Source organism: Jatropha curcas, chromosome 3, assembly GCF_041381405.1.
Source record: "Jatropha curcas cultivar XTBG-Jc1 chromosome 3, XTBG_Jcur_1.0, whole genome shotgun sequence".
Classification (NCBI taxonomy): Eukaryota; Viridiplantae; Streptophyta; class Magnoliopsida; order Malpighiales; family Euphorbiaceae; genus Jatropha; species Jatropha curcas.
The window spans coordinates 31,951,624-31,977,619 of NC_143153.1; the positions used below are offsets into that span (position 1 = coordinate 31,951,624).

General features: G+C 32.4%; 7 protein-coding genes across 7 annotated transcripts; 5 read left to right on the plus strand and 2 right to left on the minus strand.

Annotated features, from left to right (window-relative positions):
• Positions 1-689: 689 nt before the first annotated feature.
• Positions 690-2,443, plus strand: LOC105646869 (trans-resveratrol di-O-methyltransferase). Its single transcript, XM_012232805.4, has 2 exons — positions 690-1,515; positions 1,861-2,443. The coding sequence occupies exons 1-2, from the start codon at positions 730-732 to the stop codon at positions 2,158-2,160; spliced, it is 1,086 nt and encodes a 361-aa protein (XP_012088195.1). The 5' UTR covers positions 690-729; the 3' UTR covers positions 2,161-2,443.
• Positions 2,444-4,415: 1,972 nt separating this feature from the next.
• On the plus strand, positions 4,416-5,759 carry LOC105646870 (trans-resveratrol di-O-methyltransferase). Its single transcript, XM_012232806.4, has 2 exons — positions 4,416-5,204; positions 5,337-5,759. Exons 1-2 carry the CDS (start codon positions 4,434-4,436, stop codon positions 5,640-5,642), a joined length of 1,077 nt encoding a protein of 358 aa, XP_012088196.1. The 5' UTR covers positions 4,416-4,433; the 3' UTR covers positions 5,643-5,759.
• Positions 5,760-6,115: 356 nt separating this feature from the next.
• LOC105646871 (proteophosphoglycan-like protein) lies at positions 6,116-9,430 on the minus strand. The gene is made up of 2 exons (XM_012232807.4): positions 8,611-9,430; positions 6,116-6,603 (listed from the first exon to the last, which is right to left on the minus strand). Coding segments are annotated over exons 1-2 (702 nt in total). The 5' UTR covers positions 9,312-9,430; the 3' UTR covers positions 6,116-6,602.
• A 1,133-nt stretch (positions 9,431-10,563) lies between these two features.
• On the plus strand, positions 10,564-14,147 carry LOC105646872 (MLO-like protein 9). Its single transcript, XM_037639826.2, is given in 15 exon segments — positions 10,564-10,814; positions 10,901-10,958; positions 11,054-11,232; positions 11,399-11,515; positions 11,628-11,688; positions 11,778-11,866; positions 11,945-12,019; positions 12,093-12,181; positions 12,490-12,539; positions 12,651-12,691; positions 12,781-12,954; positions 13,035-13,070; positions 13,162-13,290; positions 13,640-13,970; positions 13,973-14,147. Coding segments are annotated over 15 exon segments (1,638 nt in total). The 5' UTR covers positions 10,564-10,709; the 3' UTR covers positions 14,077-14,147.
• Positions 14,148-15,992: 1,845 nt separating this feature from the next.
• Positions 15,993-16,936, plus strand: FLA13 (FASCICLIN-like arabinogalactan protein 13 precursor). Its single transcript, XM_012232808.4, has one exon. The coding sequence runs from the start codon at positions 16,035-16,037 to the stop codon at positions 16,782-16,784; it is 750 nt and encodes a 249-aa protein (XP_012088198.1). The 5' UTR covers positions 15,993-16,034; the 3' UTR covers positions 16,785-16,936.
• Positions 16,937-19,522: 2,586 nt separating this feature from the next.
• Positions 19,523-24,235, plus strand: PHB7 (prohibitin 7). Its single transcript, XM_089719474.1, has 6 exons — positions 19,523-19,663; positions 20,559-20,746; positions 21,967-22,083; positions 22,736-22,906; positions 23,319-23,531; positions 23,739-24,235. Exons 2-6 carry the CDS (start codon positions 20,570-20,572, stop codon positions 23,931-23,933), a joined length of 873 nt encoding a protein of 290 aa, XP_089575600.1. The 5' UTR covers positions 19,523-19,663; positions 20,559-20,569; the 3' UTR covers positions 23,934-24,235.
• An 842-nt stretch (positions 24,236-25,077) lies between these two features.
• LOC105647037 (uncharacterized) lies at positions 25,078-25,662 on the minus strand. The gene has a single exon (XM_012233019.1). It carries the CDS (start codon positions 25,660-25,662, stop codon positions 25,078-25,080), a length of 585 nt encoding a protein of 194 aa, XP_012088409.1.
• Positions 25,663-25,996: the final 334 nt, after the last annotated feature.

A 25,996-nucleotide genomic window follows, 5' to 3' on the forward strand; every position in this document is an offset into this window, starting at 1 on the left:
TAATAATCCTTCTATTTGATAATATTTGTTATATTTGAAATTTCACTTTCCTTAAGAAAATCATTAAATTTATTTAATTTATAATAAATTATTCAATAAATTGATTATATTACCTTAATTTAATATTAATTTTCTGAAAAAATCTTTAAATTAAAGTAATAATTATTAATTATGTATAAAGGATAAATATAAAAAAAATATTTATTATTTGTTAAAACCATAAATATTATAAATATTTTAAAATAAATTTTTTTTTAAATACGACACATATTTTAGAAGGAAGCTAGAAGTTATTAATTACATTTAATAGAATGATAAAATTGGAAAAAAAAAAGTTAATTAATGCTTCCTAACTTTTGAAGGCCTAATATAACTTTTAGCTATGTAACTTTTTTTGCTGTTGACTTTTCAACGTTAGCATTTAACTTGATGTTTTGAACCATGTGAAGTGACATCAATTCGAACCACGTGGAGTGTTTTGAACAACGAAAGTAACAGCAATTTGAACCACGTGGAGTATTAAGGAACATTGCTTTGCTTTCAATATTAATATTGATTTCTCCTTAGCAATAAAAATAAAATAAAATACTAATTACCATTTCAAAAAAAAAAAAAAAAAAAAAATCCCCACGATTTTGATCTCTATATATATGTGTTTGATTGCTCATCGTCTTTGTATCTCTATCATTCCAAAATAATATTAGCCACCTTAATATCAAAACCGTAAAAATGGTTGATTTGGCTGATGGAACCCGAAGCCAAGACCACAATCAGCTACTCCAAGCTCAAGCCCACATATGGAACCATATTTTCAACTTCATAAATTCCATGTCCTTAAAATGTGCAATTCAATTAGGGATACCAGACGCCATTAACAAGCATGGCAAGCCCATGACTCTTTCTGACCTAATTATTGCTCTCTCTATACACCCAGCCAAAACCCATGCAATCCCTCGTCTGGTGCGCATTTTAGTTCATTCTGGTTTTCTTGATAAAGAAAAAACAGAAGAAAATAGCCAAGAAACAGAAGGGTATGTTCTTACAAATGCATCGAAGCTTCTTGTTAAAGAACATCCATTTAGTCTGAAAACATTCTTGCTAGCCATGCTTGATCCTGTTCTAACAGGACCATGGGATCATCTAACCACTTGGTTCTTGAATGATGATCCAACCCCATTTCAGACATGTCATGGAAGGGGAATTTGGAAGTATGCTGGTCATAATCCTGAGCTTAACAGTTCTTTTAATGAAGCTATGGCTTGTGATGCTAAGATGGTTGCGAGTATTTTGATTAAAGAGTGTGAAGGGGTGTTTGATGGGTTGAAATCATTGGTTGATGTTGGAGGAGGAACAGGAACTGTGGCTAAAGCTTTAGCTGATTCATTTCCTCAGTTGGATTGCTGTGTCTTCGATCTTCCTCACGTTGTTGCTGGTCTTCAAGATGGTGATAACCTGAAATTTGTTGGTGGTGACATGTTTGAGGAAATTCCTCCTGCAGATGCAATTTTACTTAAGGCATGTTACTATATATATGTCATAACATTTAACTTCCGGATCAAAATATGATGCTATCTTATAGGGAAAGGTTAAAATTTTCAAAAATTTAGAGGACAAACTTTTGAAAAACAATTTTCCCAAGGAGCCCCTCTCCCTAATATATATATTCTTTATATTTTAGGATTCACTTATTTTGGCCGAGTTCATGGTTCTATCTATAGGCAATTGAAACAAGGGTATTTATGATTATATATTAAAAAAAATAGATACAATTTTTAAAATTTTCTATTTCTATTAGTTTGGTCCATGTATATAGTCCAACGCTAACTCTATGTAAATATTTGTTTTTCCATTGTTGAGCAGTGGATAATGCACGATTGGCACGATGAAAAATGTATCAAGATATTGAAGAACTGCAAAGAAGCAATTAAGGGTAGGAAAGGAGGAAAGTTGATTATTATAGATATGGTGATGGAGACCCAGAAAGAGGATAAAGATGCAACTGAAACAGAGCTTTTTCTTGATATGCTGATGATAGTTTTATATAATGGTAAAGAAAGAAACAAGAAAGAATGGGCTAAACTCTTTTTTGATGCTGGTTTTAGTGATTTTAAGATAACTCCTGTGTTGGGTTTAAGATCTGTTGTTGAAGTTTATCCTTAATTAATTGTGTTTTTATTTATTAATCTTCACTTTTTAATTACTTTCTTTAAAAATAAAAGTGTGGAAGTAATTAAAAATTATAATATGTATGGTATGATATAGTCAAGTGGTTTTCTCGCTTTCTGTAAGACCATGAAGAATGGAAATTTTCAAATTCGAATCTTTCGACTATTGAAATTTTCATCAATTTGGTATTAAAGAGAAGACTACCTCCTATTGTGTAGCTTATAATATTATTGCAGTGCCTCTTAATAAATTAATAATAATAATCTTTATTACGTGAGTAGTTGGTTTATTTTGGAGCTCTATATGTATTACTGCCAATTGAATGAATGCTTGTTCCTAAATTGATTCAGAAAAGTAGTGGTTCTAAAGGTGTAATTTTTTTCTTCATAACAAGAGTATTTTTCAAACCGTCTTCAAATTAATAAATTAGTGATTCTAAAAGCACAATTTTCACCGTAACGAATTAAATTGTTCTATTATCCTCAATAGTTCAATGTGACGAATTTTACCTATAATATATAAAAATATACACGTTTTATACATTTTAATTCATTAGAATAAAAATTGTATCAAACCCAAATTGAACCAAATATATTTCCGTTAATAAACAAATTAAAACAGATTCATAGGTTCAATTTATTTAAATATCTTCGATTCAATTAAAATTTTCATAAATTACCCAATATTTTTTTTATTTACAAAAATTTTTCAAACTAAATCAAACAATATGACAACCAATCATGTCGCTTTTTTCAATTGCAACGAGTAGTGCAACGGTGGTGCTGTGACCCTGCAAAGTACTTTTCTTTCTCAATCACTTGTATTAAAATAATAATAATCAATTCAACAAGATATATATATAAAAAAAAAAAAAGAAAAAGATAAAGGTCATTCCATCAGTGGACAAATATAATATAAAGCTAAGATTTTAAAATTTTAAAATTGAAAATTTCATATTAAGAAATATTATACTTATTTTCCATGTCCAATCAATCAATATTACAAATCATCTTCATCACAAATGAATTATTAGCAAAATGGGTAACAGTGATGCCTAAAACCTTTTAAATTATAAAATATACCTTGTATCATAGAATCATTTCTTATTTAAACGATAAGAATACATCATCGATCCCGGTAAATTTACGATAACTTTTAAATTAAAAATTAAAAAACATTATATTAATCTCACATTTTAAACATGTGATAAATAAATCATCTTGATTTTTATTTTTTTAATAATAAGGTGGCATTACAGTAAGGATACTTTTACTATATTAAATCTATCCTTTTCACTAATCAAAAGAAAATCATTTATATAAAAAATTAAGGGATTAACTTAAATTAAATGTATCTAAATTGTGATTTCAACTTCGAATATGAATCTTATGATCAATATGGTGAAAAACATATTTATTTATTAATTAAGCTAATCTCCATTTTGCTAATACCAGCTAAGCTTAGTAATAATAATAATATAATAAAGCCAACCAAATCGTACTCATCAATTCAGTTGGATTTGATTTTGATTTTAATGCAAAATAATTGGATTTTTTTAATTTTGGTTTGATTTTTATTGTAGGGAATTGTAAATTTAAAATCTTAAAAATCAAACCGATTTAACCTAAAAATTTAATTAAAATTGAAAGATTAGATTAAAAACCTAATCGATTCATTTTATGAACACATCGGTTTGTTTCATTTTAAAAAAAAAAAAAGATTTGCTTTATTGAATTTAATGCAAAATAATTGAATTTTTTTTTAATTTGGTTTGATTTTTATTGTAGGGAATTGTAAATTTAAAATCTTAAAAATCAAACCGATTGAACCTGAAAATTTAATTAGAATTGAAAGACTAGATTAAAAACCTAATCGATTCATTTTATGAACACATCGATTTGTTTCATTTTTTTTTTTTTTAAAGATTTGCCTTAGGTGGTGTTCGATAACAAGTTTTTAAGTAATATAATGTTATCTCTTTAGTGTTCGATAATATAATATTTACACTAGTTTGTTAACTGATTTAACGTTTAGGTTTTAATATTGAAAAGTTATAAAACAGCTAACATCTAAATGCTACTAAAATGGTTAATAATTAACAAAATAAATAATTTTGCAGAATAAATCATTTTTAAATTATACTGGTTCAATTCGATTTGAACCGAATCGACTAGTTTCTCACCCAAAGCTATGCTCTCAATATATATAGAGCGGGTTAGAGGCATTAATGCATAGTATAGCAACTTCAAGAAACACAAAATTAAACAATGGAGTTGATCAATGGAGAGAGCACAAATGAGCTTCTCCGAGCTCATGCTCACATATGGAACCACACATTCAACTTCGTAAAATCCATGTCACTAAAATGTGCAATTGAGTTAGGCATTCCAGATATCATTCACAGCCATGGCCAACCCATGACTCTTTCTGACCTAGTTTCTGCTCTAAAAATCCCCCAATCAAAATCTCACCATATCCATCGTCTTATGCAGGTTCTTGTTCAGTCGGGCTTCTTTTCGTTGCAGAAAGTTAGCGACGAAAATGGGTATTTGCTTACTCAATCCTCTCTTCTCCTCGTAAAAGAACACCCTGTAACTGCTCGACCATACGTTCTTGCAGTTCTTGATCCTATTCTTACAAAACCATGGCATTTCTTATCTTCTTGGTTTCAAAACACTGATGATAAGGAAACGACGCCATTTAGTGTTGCACATGAGCAAAAATTTTGGGATCTTGCTAGTAATGAAGATAGGTTTAATAAATTTTTTAATGAAGCCATGGCTAGTGATAGCTCAATAGTTAAGCAAGTTGTGATTAGCAATTGTAAGGAAGTTTTTAAGGGGTTGAAGTCACTTGTTGATGTGGGAGGCAACACAGGAGCTATGACAAAAGCCATTGCTGAAACATTTCCAAACTTGAAGTGTACTGTATTGGATCTTCCACATGTGGTTGCGGGGTTGAAGGGTACCAAAAACTTGAATTATATTGGAGGAAACATGTTTGAGTTTATTCCTCCTGCTGATGCAATCCTGCTAAAGGTATCTATATTTCTTTCTTTTTTTCTTCCTTGCTTTCTCTATTTAGTTTCAAATGTACCAATTTTTAGCTAATTTTTCTCAATTGGAATTTTCTAACTTCTAGATTTAAAATATATAAAAAAAAAAAAACAGATGATATGTCATATATTGGATGATGAAGATTGCCTGAAGTTGCTAAAGAAATGCAAAGAGGCAGTAATGAATAATGAAGAGGGGTCAGGGAAGGTAATAATCATAGATATAGTAATGGAAAGCCCAAACTGGGTTGACAAGGCAACTGAAACTATACAGCTCTACGATTTGGAGATGTTGGTCCTTGTCTCTGGTCAAGAGAGGAATGAGAAGGATTGGGCTAAACTCTTCTTTGATGCTGGATTCAGCAACTACAAGATAAACCCAGTTCTTGGCCTAAGATCTATTATCGAAGTTTTTCCTTGAAACTACAGCTTTTATTTTCCATCTCTAGTAAAATAAAGCCATGGCTATAACTTTAGTTATACATCCATGTTATATAAACAATAATTGTATGAGATTCCCTCTTGGGTAAAAAATAAATTTCACTTGTTCTTTTTTCATTTTAAATATTACATTTGATATTTAAAGCCTATTGTCTCAATTAATCTGAATTTGCACTGAATATACCTACAAATAATCTAAATTTAGTACACAAAGAGGGACAAAACATTTTCTCAAGATCTCCGATTTAAAAAGACAGAATCCTTTTTATCTCGTCTCACTCTATGAGAGTAAATTTCACTTGTTCTAATATTGTCACTAAGTTCTTTAATAGCATCTAAAATGTTAATTTTCCGAAAACATAATTTCAACCTAAATGCCAAACAAACTCGTACTAATCCAAGCAATTCTCAGCAAAATAGCACGGCTATCTAAGGAAATTTGCAATTACAAAGTTGATGATGAACAAAATGAGACCATCTTACGAAAGAAAAAAATTTGTTTGAAGTACAATAGAAAGTGGAAAAAGTATACGTTCAAGACACAGCATCTAGACAAATATGCTCGCGTCCAATACTCGTAAAACCAATTAAACAAAAACAAATCACACAAGTAAATTCTACATTCTATTGGCAGTGCCTTGAAGTCTTCTTTAAACAGCGAAGAAGATTGAATTACTGAACAATGATGCAGCTTTAGTTCCATATCTTTTTCCTTTACATCAATTCAATATAAATTCTATCAACAGGCTCAAGAAACCCAAAAGGTGCCACCTATCTTCCATGAGTTAAAAATGCTACTTATCTGCCAAAAAACACATTACTCCAATTCCAGAGAAACGAGGACAGAGGAAAGCATCTCCAGCTTGATGAAGAACCTTCGTTTAGCTCTCAAGAACATTCCATCCCTGTCCCTGGAAAAGACTCCTATTTCGAGAAAAGCTCTGCATACCCAAATTGATTCGAAGTGAGAACTTTGAGTAAATTTATTATAATGGGAAAGAATATCCTATTTGAAGAACTACGCTTAGTTTTACAATGCCATATGATACCTATAAAAATTGCATTCCCTATGATAACGATAACTTGGTTACACAATTGCGTATAATAACTTGGAAAACTTATTCTCATAACAATGCCTAGCACAAAAACTTCTTTTATTTGAGCAAGCCATCTTTTCCACTGCAAGCAGCTTTTTATTTCACTAATTCAGCAACTCCATTCTCACCAGTACCCCATACCTAGAGAATCTAAAGCAATATTCAATTGAACAACTCATATGACACTCAGTAAATTGAGACCACCCTCAATTACATTGCTAAAAGTAACAATGACCAGAATTCATGAATTGTAATCACGTGGACCCAGATCTAGGTCATGAACTAATGTACAAATTCAAATTGTTTGGTGTGCTCGATCATAGATTCTCCACAGGATTTCAACAAATATATTAATTATTGAGTTTTTCAAAATTACAATTTTACCCTTTTCTTTTTACTAAAAAAGTTTTGCTAACAACAATAGCAAGAAATAAGAAAAGCATAAAATATGGAAATAAAATATTTTGAAAAAAAGAAAGTAACTTCGGTAAAAATTCTGAAAATTGTTTTCTTTATTAAGTAATAAACAAGCATAAAATACACAATAACAAAAAAGCCCTGAGCCTAGAAAAAACATTCTCCCATGAATATAATTAAGAGAAAACTAACAAAATCAATTCCTCTAATCACATGCTATGACTAAACTGAAAATTACTTTCACAACCAAATATCAGAAACCCATAGTGAACCAAATTTCAAACGCAAAATGATTGAACCAATCATTTAGGTCCTCCTTCATTTAGTTCAGCTTAGGGCCAACATTTCGGATCCTTAATTTACCAGTTATTCAAGGATATTGATATTTATTTTGCCTTTCTGCCACAAGATGCAGGGAGGCTTTACTATTATTATTTTTAAATAATCCAGAAGTGGACTGCAAAATTTGACTCAGATCAGTATGACCAGATGTCATTGCTCATAAAAGTAACATAGAACAAGGAAATTTTAACCTTATAAATAAAAATTATATTGAAAAGAAAACACTTGACAATCCTCACAACTATTAGCAAGTAATCTGTGAGGGCAAGAACAAGGATCTCTAGCATTTCCACCACATGCATAACACAATGCAGAAGCAGCATATGTTTCATCTTCTTTTAAGAAATTAAAAAAAGGAAAGCATCACTTTCCCATTGCGCAATCTATTGCAAAAAAATAACATCAAATAACTGATTCTATGCTGCATTAAACAAATTTACTATGCTGTTTGATGCATAAACAAGACCTCACAAACCCACAAACGGTAAACAGGCTTTCCTTGTAAAACTTAAAATGTGCCAACTTCACCATATCCACATCACTATTTGCTAGGCAGAGGATCATAGCTGTGAATGCATATTCAAACGCATTTCACAAGCAAATTATGCATACTTAAATCTTAAGTTTCCAGTTCTTATAACCTCAGTTTATATAACATATGAAACTTTGAAGGAAAGTTGACAATTTCATTTTCAAGATAATGTGTAACTTATAGGAGATAGTTAAAAGCTGGAGGAACAAAAAGGCAGTACTAAAGTGATTCTGCAAAGATTTAAATGATTCAAGGGCCCAACAATTTTTTTCCAGGCATCAATGATTGTGATGTAGAACAATTTCTGGACCCATCAGATTTGCTTTCATTCAGCTATGTCAATAAGCTCCAATAGGTGACTCTAGAAACTGGAAGTTAATCCTATTTTAGTTTGAAGATTGACCAGACCATGTCCATTCTTGATAGTTAACGTTAATCAGACAACAAGGACCTAATACCGTATGATTTAAGTAAACAACACAAAATAACAGAAACAACCAAAAAAATTTTTGATCCAATCTAAACCTAAAAATAAAAGACTAAATTGATAAAAACCATACCATCCACTTGAGCTGGGGCGGTTGCCACTGGATCTAGGACGAGGCATCAAACCCAGATCTGACTCGCCACCTCTTATCATCCTCTCATAACCACCTGACTTTGGCCGCCCACCCTCTTCACAACCATCGGAAGACACGAAATAGCCCTGTTGTTGTTGCTGCGATGGTGGATGCAGCCTCTGGCTAGCTTCCTTCCCTCTAAGAACCTCTGGTCCTGGTCTCTCCTCCTTCCCAACAAAACCCGGTCTAAGATGCGGCGGCACGAATTTGCTTGGCTTCGGCGATCCCACTTCCTTCTCCCTCTCCGGTAACAGAACCGGAGAGGAAACACACGTAGCTGCCCCCGTTCGACCCAAAGGACGGAGAGAAATCTGATCGGATTCCGGCTCGGACCGGTTCTGATCTGAAGTTTGCACTTGAGATTGTTGAGTCGATGGGCTTTGGGGCGAAGGTGAAAGTGAAGAGTTAGGAACGAAGGAAACGGGTTTTGTAACGGGTCGGGTCAAAACCAGCATACGACCATGAGTCCGAGAAGAAGACGAAAGGTGGTTTTTATAAGCATTTGGAGATGAAATTGCAGAATACGAACCAGGAGAAGAAGAGGAAGATTGTTTCGTTGGGTTGTTTGTGGCGTTGTTTGTCAAGTTTTTTTCATAGACATGATTATAGTTAATGGAGGTATATTTGTTGGTTCTTGCCATCCACCACCAACACCGCCACGACCCGCCACTTTTTAACAGAGAGAGAAAAAATGAATCTTCAATCGGAGGAGGTGAAAGAGAAAGATCTGTTTTGGTAACCTGTGGGCTGTGCGTGGTTGGAGGGATCTAAGGTGGGTTCGATTATCGACGTGGCGAAACGTGAGTGGATTTTTTTTTGTTTTTATGTTACTTTTCTTTTTTTTTTTTTTTTTTTACTTACTGTCCATTTATATTACGGTAAAGTACTATTTAAACCTTCAATTTTGATCTAATTAAATAATTGGTCCTTATATTTTGAATAATACATTCGAACACCTCTAAATTAATATTCCAGAAACAAATAAATATGAGATTTGATTATATTGAAAATAACTCATACTTTGTGCTTCCAATTATAAATAGAAGCAAGCCATATCGAAATTAATAGCAATGTCTTTCTCCCGAATTCTTTGAAAATCATTTTTTCTTACAATAAAATTGCTTTATTCAGTATTTTATTCGCTAATATTTCTATTATTACTTATATCTCCAATGATAATTAAAAATATAGACCGAATGTTTTTATATACTCTTGTTCTATTGTTCTTAATTTTAATTTCATCTTTGTTTCTTTATTTATTTAGGTTCTTATTTATAAAAATTTGCACATCAAACGGAAAAGACTTTAGGTGAGTACTATCCCACCGAACATGATTTAAGGTCTAATTAGATGAAATTGTATCATAATAAAGGAAGTATAGATCTTAATTATTTTAAACTGATATTTGTTAAAGTTATTTCTATTAAAAGGTGTTGAAATGAAAGGATCGGCACTTTTTTCTTTGAAGTAATACTGAGAGTTGAATTCTCATGAATTGAGCCAATATCTTTATCACTTAATAGACTGACATGACGTAAATAAATTTCTGTCGTAACTCAGTAAGTACTAATGAGAAATAAATAAAAGGAAAGCTCCATTGAAGTTGCACTCAAGTAAGAAACTCCAACAAAATGGATATTTTTCAAGTTCCTACAGAATTAGTTTGAAAAATGGTGTCAAGGATCCTAACAAATTGGTGGTTTTTCCAAGTTGGAGGTGTCTAAATACTTTCCATGAAAAAACACATAATTTGTGGGAAACCTACTACTCAATCTTGAAAATTTTCTAATGCATTTATGGTTGAGACCCTACACGTCTTCATATCTTTGAAGAAAAAAAGAAATATAAGTCTTTATACCTTTCAAGAAATATACATAAAGCTATATATGTGTTTTGACAAATTCTCCATTTATCAGATTTTAGCTATATATCAAATCCCAAAGCAACTCTTATCTATACATATCTTATTTTCTAGAGCCACAATAAATGATAAACAAGAGAGAAATAAAAGAATAATTGAAGCAAAATCAAAATTATTCATGGCCACTCTTGAACACACCCCAACCTGGGCTATTTCATTTGTTTGTTTATGCTTCATTCTTGTCTCTTTTATTTTTGAAGCTGCTCTTCACTATCTATCAGAAGTATGTATATAAATATGTTTTTTTTTTTTAAAAGAAAAATAAATCATTTATTTATGTTGATTTGTTCTTATATTTTCTTGTTTCAGTTTCTAAGGAAAAGGAAAAGGAAATCACTTGTAAGGGCCTTGGAAAAGAGTGAAACAGGTGAACACAACACAACCCTAGCAAATAATTAATAATTCTGCAATTGCATAATTAATTGTATATTAATCTTTTTTTTTTTTTTTAATTTTATTCAGAGATGATGACAATGGGTTTCATATCATTGCTTCTCACAATAACTGAAGTTCCTATATCAAAAATCTGTGTAACAAATTCTCTTGCAAACTCCTTTCATCCATGCAAGCATCCCATGGAGTCTCCACAAATTTTAGACCTTTATTCTGACAATACAGGTGAATCCTATTGTCAGGCAAAGGTTAGCATTACAAACTTGTGAACTACATTAACTTATCGGAACAATAATCAAGCATCTATCTCGTAATTTAGAATATCTGCAACTCGGGTTTTTTTTTTCTTTTTATGAAATTTCTGATATTACCAAGAATATATTCATTCTTTTAATTGGTTGATAATGGAAGCAGGGAATGGTATCACTTATATCAAGGGGAGGAGTCATGCAGCTAAAATTATTTATTTCTGTGTTAGCTGTGTTTCATGTTTTCTACTGTATATTAACTATGTCACTTGGGATGGCTAAGGTATATATAAAAATATAAATCAACTTGCTGCTTAATTCTCTTCTTATAGATCATTTATGTAATTTTTGGTTTAAAATATTGTTGGGTAATTCAAACTGTTTTTTTTAAATAGATGAGAAGATGGAAAGCATGGGAAGAAGAGACTCAATCTTTTGAGTATCAGATTGCTAATGGTAGCTTAAGGCCTTAGAATGACTCCATTTTCATATTTATGCATTTCTATAATAGATTTAGATGCCTCAATTAAGTGGTAAAAGTGCAGATCCAAGAAGGTTCAGGCTGACCCATCAAACATCTTTTGGGAGAAGACATTTGAAAATGTGGAGTGATCATCCTCTCTTGCTTTGGCTAGTAAGTAAAACACAGGATTTGGGAAAATAAAAACCCTAATTTTTTGATAATTTTCTGAGAATGGTTTCATTTGTTTAGGTATGTTTTATTCGTCAATTCAGTGGTTCAGCTTCAAAAGCTGATTACTTCACTCTTCGAAATGGGTTCATTCTGGTAATAACATTTGTCTAGCAATCTTTTGATATTTGGTTAATTAATTATTAATTTCTTTGCTTTTGTTAATTAGGCCAATGTGGCTGAAAGAAGCACTTTCAACTTCCAGAAATTCCTGACCAGAGCCTTTGATGATGATTTTGAGAAAGTAGTTGGAATCAGGTAAAGATTGCTTCTATTCTATGATGCATGGAAACTACTAGACATAGGCGTTTCTGTGTTTCGGAAATGTTTCTCCGTATCTATTTCCTGTATAACTGTATAAAATACCGTTTTCCATGTAAAATTATATTTTACACGTGTTTCCCGTATCGTTTCCGTGTTTCCCTGTTTCTTGGTTTCCATTTTCATGCGACATAGTTCTACTGGAACACACAATTCATACAGGAATGGATCCGAAAAGTTACCAATTGAACAATATGAAAGTTGAAATCATTTTACTAATTAACGTTTGGACTTCATTCTTGCAGGTTATGGATATGGATGTTTTCCCTGCTTTTCATATTTTTCAGTGCACAAAGTAAAATTTTTACTTTATCATCAATTACTTTTGGTTCAGTGATCTTTAATTAATGCTTAAAAAGTTACAATGTTCTTCAAAATTTTCACTGTTTAACCTGATCATTTACAGGGTTTTACAACTACTACTGGCTGCCATTCATTCCTCTTGTGGTACAGTGAATCATATATATGGATAGTATTGTAATATGTAATCATTGTTTGTTTTTTGTGCTACAAGGCTTTTGCATCTTCCATTACAGCTTGTTTTAGCAGTAGGGACAAAGCTGGAAACAATCATAACAAATATGTGTATGGAGAGTTGCAAGAACAATTCAGTAATTAGAGGCACTTTTCTAGTGAAGCCTAGCGATGAATATTTCTGGTTTCATAGGCCTAAATTGCTTCTGTATCTCCTCCAGCTTATCCTTATCCAGGTAGCTGAAAATTTCCCAGATTTAACATTCTTACATGATAAGATCATAAACTAATGAAACCCTTTAATCTCTGGTTGCAGAATTCTTTTCAGCTAGCTTTCTTCACTTGGGCATGGGTAGGTATCTCATCTTGTTTGTAATAAACTCAAGAAATTTCCAAATCTTGAATTGAAATACATTGATTTGGTGAAAAAAAATCAAGAACAGTACGAGTATGGCTTCAGATCTTGCTACAATCAAGAAATTGAAGATGTAGTCATTAGAATTACAACGGGCATGGGAGTTCAGTTTCTTTGTGGCTATGTGACTCTGCCAATCTATGCACTTGTCACTCAGGTAAATGTGTTCCACAAAATTCAATTACAAATGCTGGTATCTTCGTCCGGATTTCTCTTAATTAATAGAAGGGTATGTTCAGCAAAATCAGCTAGCTGTTAGTTGATACAGTAGTTATTAACTGTTCTATTAGCTATTATAAAAGTGTTCGGTAAAAATAGTTATTTAATTCAAAATGATAAAAAAAAATGATATTAATTGTCTAATTAATTGAATTTCGAAGAATAAGATAGAGTTTTGACTTGATTAACACCCTAAAAGCTAGATTCAAAACTGTCTGAGCCAAATTTATTTTCATGGGATTCCATGGAAGAGTTAACATTTGGAATTGATGAACAATTTTTAACAGATGGGTTCTGGAACGAAAAAGGCAGTGTTGACAGAACGTGTAACAAAAGGGCTAAAGAATTGGCACTGGAAAGCAAAGCACCGTCTTTCTTGGGTAAGACATGGAAATGAAACTACTGCGTTGGAAGTTATGAGCCCTCATAGCCATGGGACTAAACAAGAAGAAACAGAGCATCATAACTATACTGGAAACAGAACAAGCACTTCAATGCAAGAAATAACTACAGAAGAAACTAGTCCCACAACGAGAAGTCCTGATGATGATGATGAGATTTCATTTGCTAGCAGTTGGAAGAACATGGATAGTTGTAGGGCTAGTGAAGAGATTAGTTCAAAGAAGAAGAAGAAAATGGTTACTCCATTATATTAGCTGATGATGTTCATCCTTCGGTTTGGCCAGATATTGGCATATATAACCCAGTTTATAATTCTAATTGAAAATTTTAATTTTTGTATCAACAGATTCTTGCACTCTTGAAATTGGAACATAACTATTTGGTCGTTTTGCATTGTTTTATGTCGTTGGACAAATTCAGGTACTATACTCTTATGAAAACGACATAACCAACTAACAATTCCTCAGTTGCTTGAAGTGAAATGCTTTGTGAGAAGGATTCAATTCAACTATTCAGGGGAGGCCCAGGTTTAAAACCTTCATTTTACATTAAAATTATGATCAGATTTCTTTTAGAATTTAAAGAATTTTCTATTTTATCCTTAGGAAATATAATATAGTATTTTTACATCTAACCCATTATTTATAATCTATTTTTATTAATATATGACAGGGGTTAGGTATATGAGATCTGTAAAAGCACTGGCAATTCTGAGTATTTTTGTATATAAATACATATGTTATATGTAAGAAAATGATATGCCAACAGAACATCCCACCTGCAGGATGTTGGTAGGAATATTAATACAAGGTTAAGTGAAGTGTGAGATGAACTCCTCTCCGACATGCTGGCTTCCAACTATGCCCATGTGTTAGCTTGACAGGGAAGTGTTATTGGAGCTGCAATGCTTGAGGAGTTCATTCTTTTTCCTTTTTTTTTTTATTCATTTTACATCAATATCAAAGTGGTTGAAATGCACCTTCAAGAATTAATACATTTTGAATTGCTAATTTGCCCTATATTTAATAATACAACAATGCCATAGTTGAGTATGTCTTTAAAAATAATAAGTTTTGATCGGTAAAATTAGATCAATTAAATATTTATTAAATAGTTAAAAAATGTAAAAATTTATTATTTCAAAAGTTATGTTAACTTTATATTAAATCAATATTTTGCATATAAAATCTAAAAACCCTACAAACTGTTGTTGTTAGTATGGAAAGGTATACTATTAAACTTTACAAATATTCAAGTGCACGATATATTATTCACAAAATTTAGAGTGTCACGGAGTTGAAATTGAAAATTTTATGAGGTAAACTTATGTATTCAGTCATTACATATTTATAGGATAATACAAAACATATCCAATAACACATTTGACATTCGCAGAACTAGGGAGTGGCCAGCGGTAGTGGTTGCCCTTAATTTTAATTTATTTTAAAAATTTACCTTATAAAATATAGAAAATTTTACATTTTATCTATAAAATATATAGTGAGTTTTTTCAATATTGCCCCTTTAGATTTAAAAAAAAAAACATTGCCTCTCTAATTTTTTTTTTTTTTTTGGTTCCGCCACTGCCAATTGAGGAATTCTTTGAGTTAAATAGAAAAAATATTAAAATCAAATAAAGGCAAATAATACGAAAATATTAAAAATAAGAAAATCCAATTAAATAGGTAAAACCTAAAAAAATAGGAAAAATATTTGAATGATTGAAAATGTGACCAACTAGGACTTATACAATGCCCAAAAGTATATGAGATTTTTTTTTTTTTTTTTTTTATAAACTCCAACTCAATTTTCTTCATTTACAATACAACAATTCAAACTCTAGACATTAGACATTGCTTAAGAAATCCAACACCTCGTGGACCAACTAATAGCTAGTCCAATACCGTATGAATTTAATTAATTGAGTACATGCTCAATAATTAATTAATCAATTAACATTTGCATAAAACAGTGTACCTGTAGCCAATTTTTTTAAGGTAATTTTTACCGTTTTAAGGTAATCAAAGTTAGACACAATAATGGTATCTAAATTCTTGAATAAAAACAATAAATACTAATTATTTTATTTCATATTCATGAACTAAAATAATTAGTATTTATTGTTTTTATTCAAGAATTTAGATACCATTATTGTGTCTAACTTTGATTAATATCCATAGCCAGCTCATTCCAACGAAGGTCCCAACCCCACACATTTTCACCATATATATGTAATAACAATCTCCTTCCCCCCCACCCCAACTCCAAAGAACCACCACAATGGCCACTGCTCTCCTCCCAATCACCGCCACCCTTCTCCTCCTCCTTCTCCAAACAGAAGCCCAAACCCCTACAGCTCCAGCTCCGGCACCCCCTGGCCCCGTCAACCTGACTGGAATTCTTGCCAAGTATAGTCAATTTACTACATTTATTCGCCTGTTAACATCAACACAAGTTGCAAACCAAATAGAAAACCAGATCAACAGCTCTACCGAGGGGATGACTCTCTTTGCACCCACCGACAATGCCTTCAACAACCTTAAAGCCGGTACTTTAAATGGTCTTACCCAACAACAACAACTTCAGCTTATTTTATATCACGTTTTACCTAAATTCTACACTTTAAGTAATCTTCTACTAGTTAGTAACCCAGTTAGGACTCTAGCCACTGGCCAAGACGGCAGCGTTTTCGGCCTTAACTTTACAGGTCAAAGTAACCAAGTCAATGTTTCAAGTGGCGTTGTTGAGACTCAAATTAACAATGCTTTAAGGCAAGATTTTCCTTTGGCCGTTTACCAAGTCGACAAGGTACTGTTGCCTGAGGAGTTGTTTGGTGACAAGACATCTACGGCAGCCCCGGCACCTACGTCTAAGACCTCTCCCGGTGGATCCAAGAACAATACGGTGGTGGGTTCACCGTCCCTTGCCGACGATTCACCAGGAGACAGTTCAAATGATGGAAAGAGGAGTGAGGTGGCTTTTGGGTTTGCTGTTGGGTTAGGCTTTTTTTGCATGGGAATTCTTGCTTGAGAGAGATTTGGATAATGCATGTGTTTTTTATTTTCTTATTTTTATTTGTATGTTTTTTCTTTTTTGAAAATATTTTTATTTGTATCTCGTGTGCTTTTGACACGAAACTATTTCCCGATCTAATACTATTTTCAAACTATTTTTCAATCTAATATTTGTCCTGAAATGGAGAGAAAGTTTTACACTAAAACTACCAACTGAGTTGATGGTTTCAGTGCCATAGAAAAAGTAACTCGTACTGACGAGTAATCAGCAAAAAATAATTAGTTATATGTATAAACAATAATTTTTATTTTATATTAATACCACCAATCCAATCAGTGGTTTCAATACAAAATGAAAATTTTAAATTGTCAATTTCCCTTTTCATCAAAACACATAATTTGGTTGGTGATTTTAGTACAACTATGGCATATGACTACTAGTCAACAAAAAGTACATGGAAAAATAGTGTGTTATTAAAAGTCCACCAAATTAATTAATGGTTTCAATAAAAAAATAATGGTTCACTTAAAATTTTTTTCATTAAAACACATGTATGATCTAGTGGTTTGTGGACTAAAAAATGTCAGATGAGTCTGTTGATCGAATACCATTATCATCTCAAAGAAATCATTAAATGAGTGTTTAACATGAGATGTAGATCCATCACGTGTGCCGAAACACACCGCAGATGTATTGAAAACAGGTATTATATATTGAAATGGAATTGCCTCGCCTATTTCGAAAAAAGAAATATGGGTTTGCTGAGCTGCCATCATCGGAGTGTAATAAATGTTCAATAACATTTCTAATACTGCAGATGGTATGCTCCACTTAGGTTGTAGTGCAGAAGATGATGTGCTGGGCGTATTAGCGCGATGGAGGGGCAAGTTGAAACATAAGATGAGTTTTAGTACGAATTTCTTCATTCATTGCACCGAATAGGCTAAATAATCTTCAACGGGATGATGGATTTCTACGTGTTGGTGATGTTGAACTGTGATATATATGTTGGAGCCCATCTGCCTGTATTAAAAAAATATTATGAAAATAAAAGTAAAATTTTTTATTCAATTAGATTAAGAAATTATAAGATAAGATAAAAAAGATATTGAATAATTACCCTAGTTTCAACTTCTGCACCTCGAAATGAATCCAACGTCTAGTTTGTTGCACATATTAAATGTATTTCACCAAAACCACTAGATTATATATGTGTTTTGGTGAAAAAATATTTTGAGTGAATAAGTTTTTTTTTTATTGAAATCACTAATTAATTTGGTGGACTCTTAACAAAATATTATTTTTCCATATACTTTTTGCTGACTAGTGGTCACATCCCATAGTTGCATTAAAACCACCCAAACAAATTGTATGTTTTAGTAAAAAAATAAATTGACAACTTAAAATTTTCATTTTGTATTGAAAATTGGTGGTTTCAATATAAAATAAACATTATTGTTTATTTATATAACTACTTTTTACTGAATGTTTGTCAATACGAATTACTTTTTCTATTGCATTAAAATCACCAATTCAATTGGTGGTTTTAGTACAACATCCTCTCTTCAAAAATATTAGATTGGTAAATAATTTTAAAATGGCATTAAATTGAGAAATAGTCTATGGAGAGCATTATTTTTGTCAAAAGCCTATAACTTGTGCTTTCATTTATTCTTTTCTCATTTGATATATATATATATATATATATATATATATATATATATATCAAACAAAGCCCAAACCTAGCCCAAATCAACAAAGGCCTTTGCAACACATTAGATTGGGATTTGCATTGAACAAGCCCATGATACTTGAATTATATTGAATTGAAAATCTTCTCATGTTTCTTGTAACATGATTTATAATGTTTTAAAATTTAAATAGATGCGTTCAAACCTACTATTTTATTTATAATTATTTTTAGAAATTACCAAGAAGTAGACACCAAATCACTAATAAATTTAAAATCCATCCATTTTTGATTTTGATGATTAGATAAAATTTATATTTTTTTCACAAATTTTAATCTATAAACCCTAGCATAAAATAGAGATATCACAAGGAAAAATGCAAAAAAAAAAAAATGTATGCATCATTTTGTTAGGAAAAAAAATAGTAAGAAAGAATTTAAAAATAAGGAGTGACAAAATTTTTTTAAAAAATAACAATCAATTATTTATTCGAGGTAATTATTACGAAGACTGTAGTACTTAAGTTTCACTCAAATATAATAACCTCATTTTTTGAAATTATACTATTTAGTTCATATATTATAATTATATTACACTAATAAGGTCCAACCGTTGATTTTCAAAATGTCAAAAGTACCCCTAAACTATATAGTCCATATAGTTTAGTGAAATACACTATAAATTAAGGACCTCAACTTGAATAATTTTACACTATTTAGTCATTGCATGGTAATTATCTTTAAAGGTACTTTTGATATTTCATACTCACTAAAGAGATAAATTAACCGTTGGATCATATAATATAATTAAACTATAATATAAGGACTAAATACTGTAATTTTGAAAACTGAAATTATTACTGGTGTGTTTAATTAGAACTATATAGTAATTACAATTAGCATGCATACGAGGATTGGATGTGATTTTCCAATCACACGAAGGCACACTTCTACCTACTCCCATGAAATTTTTAGTGTGGAGTTGGAAATAAAATATTGTAATAAATTTGTATTTCTATCACTCATTTTGTGTTCTTGAAATGCAAGAAATGAATCTACTCATTAAGGCCTGAAAATTGGATGGGCCATTTTTGTCAATAAGCCCGAAAACCTTCTATACTCTTGCTTCTTTCTTCTCCCGAACTATAAACCCTAAACCCCTCCGCTTTCTCTCTGCATCTCTCGTGAAGTAGAAGGCTACAAGGTGTGCACAGACGTCCTTCATTATTATGATTTTTTTCATTTCTCGTTTTATTTTCAAAATTTTCTTGGTGATGTTACTTGCCGTTTGACATCCAAGAAAATCTCTTCCTTTTTTTTTTTTTATTTGGGAAATCGGCATTTTGGGTGTTAGATTTCAGAGTCTGGTGGCTTGATTTTGTTGGGTTCTTTCCATTTTTTATGGGTTTAAGTATTTGCTTTACTTTCTCCGAAATAATTTTCTTTCCCTCGCTTTCTTTCTCTGTTCTTTTTTTTTTTTTTTTTTTTAACATTTCGCTTGATTATTATCTTGTTGAATTTTTCTTTGATTATTTGTTTAATTTGTGCCTTGAAAACAATTTATTTTAGATTGCATTTTTTTATGGTTGCCTTCTAGATTGATTGTCTTAATGGGAAAAGAAATGTTATGGTTCCAATCAATTGTATTTTGGTTCTATATATATGGTGAAAAGATGCAAATTTACTTCTAATTCCATTCGTCTCTCTCGGTGTGTGGTGTGAGAAAGATGGAGAGGTTAGTGTCTGATCCGTAGCTAAATATGTTCATGTCAGAGTTTGCATTAAAAATTTGAGAAATTGTAGCTATGAAGGATGTAAATAGATTCCTTTTGCTTCAGCACTTGTTAAGTTCAACATAAGATTGAGAAAATGGTGTAAATGTATTTCGTCTGGCAGAAGATTAAGCTACCTTTGCAAAATTGTGCTGTCAATAATTTAGATTTAACAAGTAGTAATGGCCTCTCTCTAGTATTCTTTCGCATGCTTGTTCCCATATCATGTGTTTGAATGGCATGCTACTATACTTCGTGCTTGATGTTTTAGACAGTAGTTATACTTTTCTTTTACCCCCATTTAACATTTAAATGCTATACTCTTAGCTTTTGGGAAAATGAATTTCAACAACGTCAAAGTTCCTAAGGTGCCTGGTGGTGGTGCAGCCTCAGCTTTGCTTAAGCTCGGTGTTATTGGTGGGCTTGGTTTGTATGCAGCTGCTAACAGTCTCTACAATGTTGAAGGAGGTCATCGGGCCATTGTGTTCAACAGAATTATCGGTGTAAAAGACAAGGTTATTACTTTATCATACTTCTCATTAGTTAGTGAAGATACTTCCTGCTGTTTATATCCATCAGAAATATGCGTTCAAAATTGATTTCCTCCTTGTGTATGCTTCCTCTGTTCTACGTTTAATATTTTCCCTAATATCTTCTATGTGCTAGTAACTTGTCATGATTTCTTAAGCATATTTTTCTTCTTTTTCCTGCTACACCCCCCCCCCCCTTCCCACCAACCCCCTCACTCTTTTCTTTTTCCCTTTTTTGGCTGCATATCCTTTTATGAAAATTATGCTATGTCCTTTATATGCCATGTAATCAATCGTGAAGAAGTATAGTTGCAAAAATTGATTTTCCTAGCCTAACCTAAGCAGATACTATATGGCCTCATGGTGAATATGTGAGGCTTCTGTGCAGCACACTCCTAATTACCCTAAAATTTCTTCTACTAATCCCATTCCACAGTATATGCCCCTCTAAAGAAAGGGAGACAGGACACTTGAAATTTTCTTCGAATAAAAAATTATTGCTTCAATCTGCAATATTGTTCTTTGCTTTCCTTTTAACCTATAGCTGGTGGAATTAATGGCCGGTAACACATATTTGTTGCTTGGTCTTTTTTACCACACATTTCTTTGCTTTCCTTTTAACCTATAGAAAGGAATGGTTTCTATCATTGGCTAGGCATGTTTTTGTTACTTCTTGCAATGTCTTAGGTTCAGCAATCTTCTATCAATGAGGTCATATGTTGAATGCATAACTACTTTTGTTGTATTATTTTTGAATTTGGCAATGTCTGAATAGCAGAATCGCTATCGTGAATAGAACTTAAACCAGTGATATCTATTGTACTGGTGATTTAAGAATAAGTGTCTGGGGCCTTGAATTAATTTGTCAGTGAGTACTTTTAAGCTTTACCTGTATTTGTTCGTGTTAAATGGACCAGAGCTTGTCCTAATCATTTCTGTTGAATTTGTGGCTCTGATGGCTATGGGTAAGATTCCTGGCCATTTATTATCTGTTATTGGTTACATATTTTTGTGAGGCACTTTATGCATCTGACATCTCATCATAGAGTTTTGTTGCCTTTTCATTGATTGAGGATGGAGAAGAGATGTTACTTGAAAGCAGAGCTTCAGTGCTCCATTATCCTTAACAATTTGGCATTTGAACTTATACTGGATGATATATATATAGGACCTTGCTGTGTTTTGAATTTTGTCTGATTGTGTAGGTTTACCCTGAGGGGACACACCTTATGATTCCATGGTTTGAACGCCCAGTCATTTATGATGTTCGTACACGACCCCATCTGGTAGAGAGTACTTCAGGGAGCCGTGATCTCCAAATGGTAAAATTATTCTGTTTTATTTTCCCTTTTCATTTCTGTCTTAGCAAATTGGCCAATGAGATTTTTATTTTTTCAGCCTCTTAAATACTGGTTGCAGCTTCTCAACTTTGAACCTCTCCCATGCTATTCTTCAGAATTATTTGTCTCCATCTTTATCTTCAAGGCCATTGTTTGTTTCTGTCCGTTATTTAAAATTTCATTCATTCTATTATTTGCTCCTTTGGTTGCTTGAACTGATGATTGATTTGCCTTTTTACTTTCTAATCCCATACTATTCATGAATTTATGCCATCTTCAGTTTTGAACCTTCCATCCATGTGTCTATGGTAAGAAAAACCTTGCAAGTTTCTTATATTTACTCTCTCATATTGAACTGTCAACTTGTTTTGCTTTTGAAATCTTAGATATGTTCTCATTCTTTTACACATGTATTTTGTCTGTTTACTATGATTTCTTTTTTTTTTTTTTGAAGAAGCAGAGTTAGTTTCTGCTTGCAGGCCTTAAGGACAGGTTCTTATGCATGGTAGTTGCTTGTTGATTTGTGAATGATTTATTTATTTATTTTATTAATATTCCTTGTGTCCATCGCCATTCATATTTGTAATCTTTACAAACCAATTACCTCTAACCGTGGGTCTTAAATGCTGTACAGGTTAAGATTGGGCTTCGAGTTCTTACTCGTCCTGTGCCAGACCAATTACCTACAATTTATCGAAACCTTGGTGAAAATTATAATGAAAGGGTCCTCCCTTCTATCATCCATGAAACTCTGAAAGCTGTTGTTGCACAGTACAATGCTAGCCAGCTTATTACTCAGAGAGAGGTAATTAAATTCTATTGACTAAGGTTCTGATGAAAGTTCTCTCTTTCTTCAATTTGCATGCTTGGCTCATAGGACATGCTTTGATGGTGAAAATTTTATGAGTGGGCACTAGTCTTTTAGTTTCAAATATTTGTTGTCATATGTAGGCTTTTGCTTCTTGTACATGTAGTTATTTGAGAACCATATGCTTTGATTGACTCGGCTTTTGTCATGCTTCTTTTAGACAAATTAATAACATGTTCCAATTCAGAAAATAATGTGTTCATTAAAGTTCCTATTGATTCTTGACTACTTTTGCATCTGTGAAAATATTACTTTATTATCATCATCTTTGTATTGCTTCCTGCTTCCATGTGGTTGTTCAGGCATCGTTATACCTTACTTACTGCTGAGTGATCTTGGTATTTCATAGGCTGTTAGTAGAGAAATCCGGAAGATTTTGACAGAAAGAGCGGCCTACTTTAACATTGAACTTGATGATGTGTCCATTACAAGCCTGACTTTTGGGAAAGAATTTACAGCTGCAATTGAAGCAAAACAAGTGGCTGCACAAGAAGCTGAGCGGGCTAAATTCATTGTGGAAAAGGCTGAACAAGACAAGAAAAGTGCTATAATCAGAGCTGAGGTTAGTGAAAAAAATATTTAGTCCCCGAATGCTTAAAATAAGTAATCTTTTATTTTTGAGATAATAATTCTCAAGGTTGTGGACCCTTAGACCTAGGTTTTTATAAAAAATCCCTGTTCTTTATGTATTTGCTTTATTTTTTTATTGTTTGTCAACCTGTTAATTCGTAATGCCTTCCAATTATTTCTGCCTCTTTGTGGTTGACAGGGAGAAGCCAAAAGTGCCCAGCTGATAGGTCAGGCTATTGCCAACAATCCTGCCTTCATCACCCTTAGGAAGATAGAAGCTTCAAGAGAAATTGCACATACAATCTCAGCTGCAGCCAACAAGGTTTACCTGGATGCAGATGATTTGCTACTGAACCTTCAAAAGATGGAGTTAGATGTTCAGGGTAAGAAGTAGGTTGTCTGTTTCTCTCTCTCAACTCGGTTTTTGTTTACGAGTAGTCAATTGGAAATATTTCCTGGGAACTTGGTGCAAAAGGTAAATGGGGAAAAATTTTTTACTAGCTTTATCTCACTTTTGGTGGATGTTATAAATCAGGAGAGATTAAGTATGAGTTGACAATCATCATGAATGGAAGCAGAGTCTCAACTCATTGTGATTTTTTAGTCTAAGTGCAACATCAGTTGGATGCATGTTTTAAAACTCATATGGTTATAATATTTTCATCTCAATAACATCAATTTACGGTAGTTTCATTATATTTGAGTTCACTCATTGATCACTGGATTTTATTTCATGCCTGGTCTTGATTTGTTTTAACAAATATATAGCAACTGGTAAGTTTTGGTGGATGTTTTTTCAATCCTGTTCGTAACATAGATTATGTAAATAGTTTCATGCAACTGCTTCATTAATACTCTGTTTGGAAAATGGAGGAAGGAAAATAATGAAGGATTGTACTATTTATTTTCTTTTGTTATTTTCCATTTTATGTTTGGATTGAAGGAAAATAAAAGGGTGGAAAGAAATGACATTATCAAGAATTTTACCCTTATTATTAAACAAAATATATTAATTTAAAAGGGAGCATTTTTTTTTTTCAAAAGATGCAAATATGTCATTTTTTTACTAGTTATCAAATTTTTGCTAAGCAAATGTGTCCGTCAAAGGACATTGATTTCATTTGATTGCTAAAGTTGTTGGGGAGTTGTCATTATGTCTGTACTTCGCTTTTTATGGCTTCCTTGGAAGATTTTTTTTTTTTTTTGAACTGAATATATTCATTAAAGCCAAGGCCAAAAAAGATTACAGGGAATCAGCAACCAAAAGGGTACATAAAGCAGATGGGGCATTAACCACCCAATTAAGAGGAAGTGTACCACAGACAAGATTTTGCAATCCAATCAGCAGGTTGGTTTGCTAATCGTCCCACCCACTGAAGACAGGAGGGAAGATTATGCAAACCCAACACAATGGATTGTACACAAGAACTAATTTCCCAAAAAACACAGCTAGGATTGGTCACTGCTTTCAGAAGAAGCTCTGAATCTGTCTCAAAAATCACATTCTCAGCATTTATGCTGTTTGCTAAATTGATTGCTTACGACAGGGCATACGCTTCTCCTACCAAAGCTGAAGAACATGGCTTTCTACAAGAGAGGCCATCTATCAACTCACCTTTATCGTTCCTGCAGATTATAGCAATTCCAGCAACTTGGGTGCTATCTTTAAAAGCAGCATCCACATTAAATTTCAAAAATCCGAAAGGAGGTGGATTCCAGGTGTTCCTAGGATTTGCCGCATTGTTTTGGGGTAAAAGAGTGGCTGAAACAAAAGGAGCTGTTCTTGCTTCCTGAATCATTTTAGTAGCTCTAGCAATTGTGGTGAGGGGGTTAGGTTGTTCTTGCCTAAAGTATGCTGCATTCCTAGTCTTCCAAATTTGCCAACATAGAGCAACAGTATTAGGAATCAGGTCCTCATTGCCTTGGTTGTAGAAAGTATCCATAATAACCTCAAACCACCTGCTAAACGGTTGAGCAATAGGATTTGATGGGGAGTAGTATAAGGCACTAGCAAACCAAGTTGCCCGAGCTTGAGGACAAGACAATAGGATATGCTCCGCTGTTTCCTCTTCAATACAACAAATTTTGGGCACAAAGGAGAAGGAATTATGCCCCTGCGACATAAATTAGCACAAGAAGCCAAAGAGTTCCTAGTTGCCTTCCATATAAAAATTCTCAGCTTAGGCTGGATAGGAATTTTCCAAAGAAGTCTGCAAAAGGAATCTGCCACTTGTAGGTTAGCTGAGGGTCGTTGCATCTGGTTTTGATTATGCAAGATAAGCTGATGATAAATAGATTGGATCCTCCATTTTTGCTTTACTGCATATTTTTAAACATGATAAACGTAATTTGAGAGTGGACCATCTTACTTTAAAATACTATTATTTTATCCTTATCTTAAATTAATTTATTAAAATATGAATGGACTAATTTAATTATAGAACTCATAAAAAAAAA

Bases quoted from the DNA above. Each gene is read 5' to 3' on its own strand.
- LOC105646869 (XM_012232805.4), top strand. From the start codon at position 730: ATGGTTGATTTGGCTGATGGAACCCGAAGCCAAGACCACAATCAGCTA. The intron at 1,516-1,860 runs GCATGTTACTAT...ATTGTTGAGCAG, and splicing joins CAGATGCAATTTTACTTAAG to TGGATAATGCACGATTGGCA.
- LOC105646870 (XM_012232806.4), top strand. From the start codon at position 4,434: ATGGAGTTGATCAATGGAGAGAGCACAAATGAGCTTCTCCGAGCTCAT. The intron at 5,205-5,336 runs GTATCTATATTT...AAAAAAAAACAG, and splicing joins CTGATGCAATCCTGCTAAAG to ATGATATGTCATATATTGGA.
- LOC105646871 (XM_012232807.4), bottom strand. From the start codon at position 9,311: ATGGCAAGAACCAACAAATATACCTCCATTAACTATAATCATGTCTAT.
- FLA13 (XM_012232808.4), top strand. From the start codon at position 16,035: ATGGCCACTGCTCTCCTCCCAATCACCGCCACCCTTCTCCTCCTCCTT.
- PHB7 (XM_089719474.1), top strand. From the start codon at position 20,570: ATGAATTTCAACAACGTCAAAGTTCCTAAGGTGCCTGGTGGTGGTGCA. The intron at 22,907-23,318 runs GTAATTAAATTC...GGTATTTCATAG, and splicing joins AGCTTATTACTCAGAGAGAG to GCTGTTAGTAGAGAAATCCG. The intron at 23,532-23,738 runs GTTAGTGAAAAA...TGTGGTTGACAG, and splicing joins GTGCTATAATCAGAGCTGAG to GGAGAAGCCAAAAGTGCCCA.
- LOC105647037 (XM_012233019.1), bottom strand. From the start codon at position 25,662: ATGTCGCAGGGGCATAATTCCTTCTCCTTTGTGCCCAAAATTTGTTGT.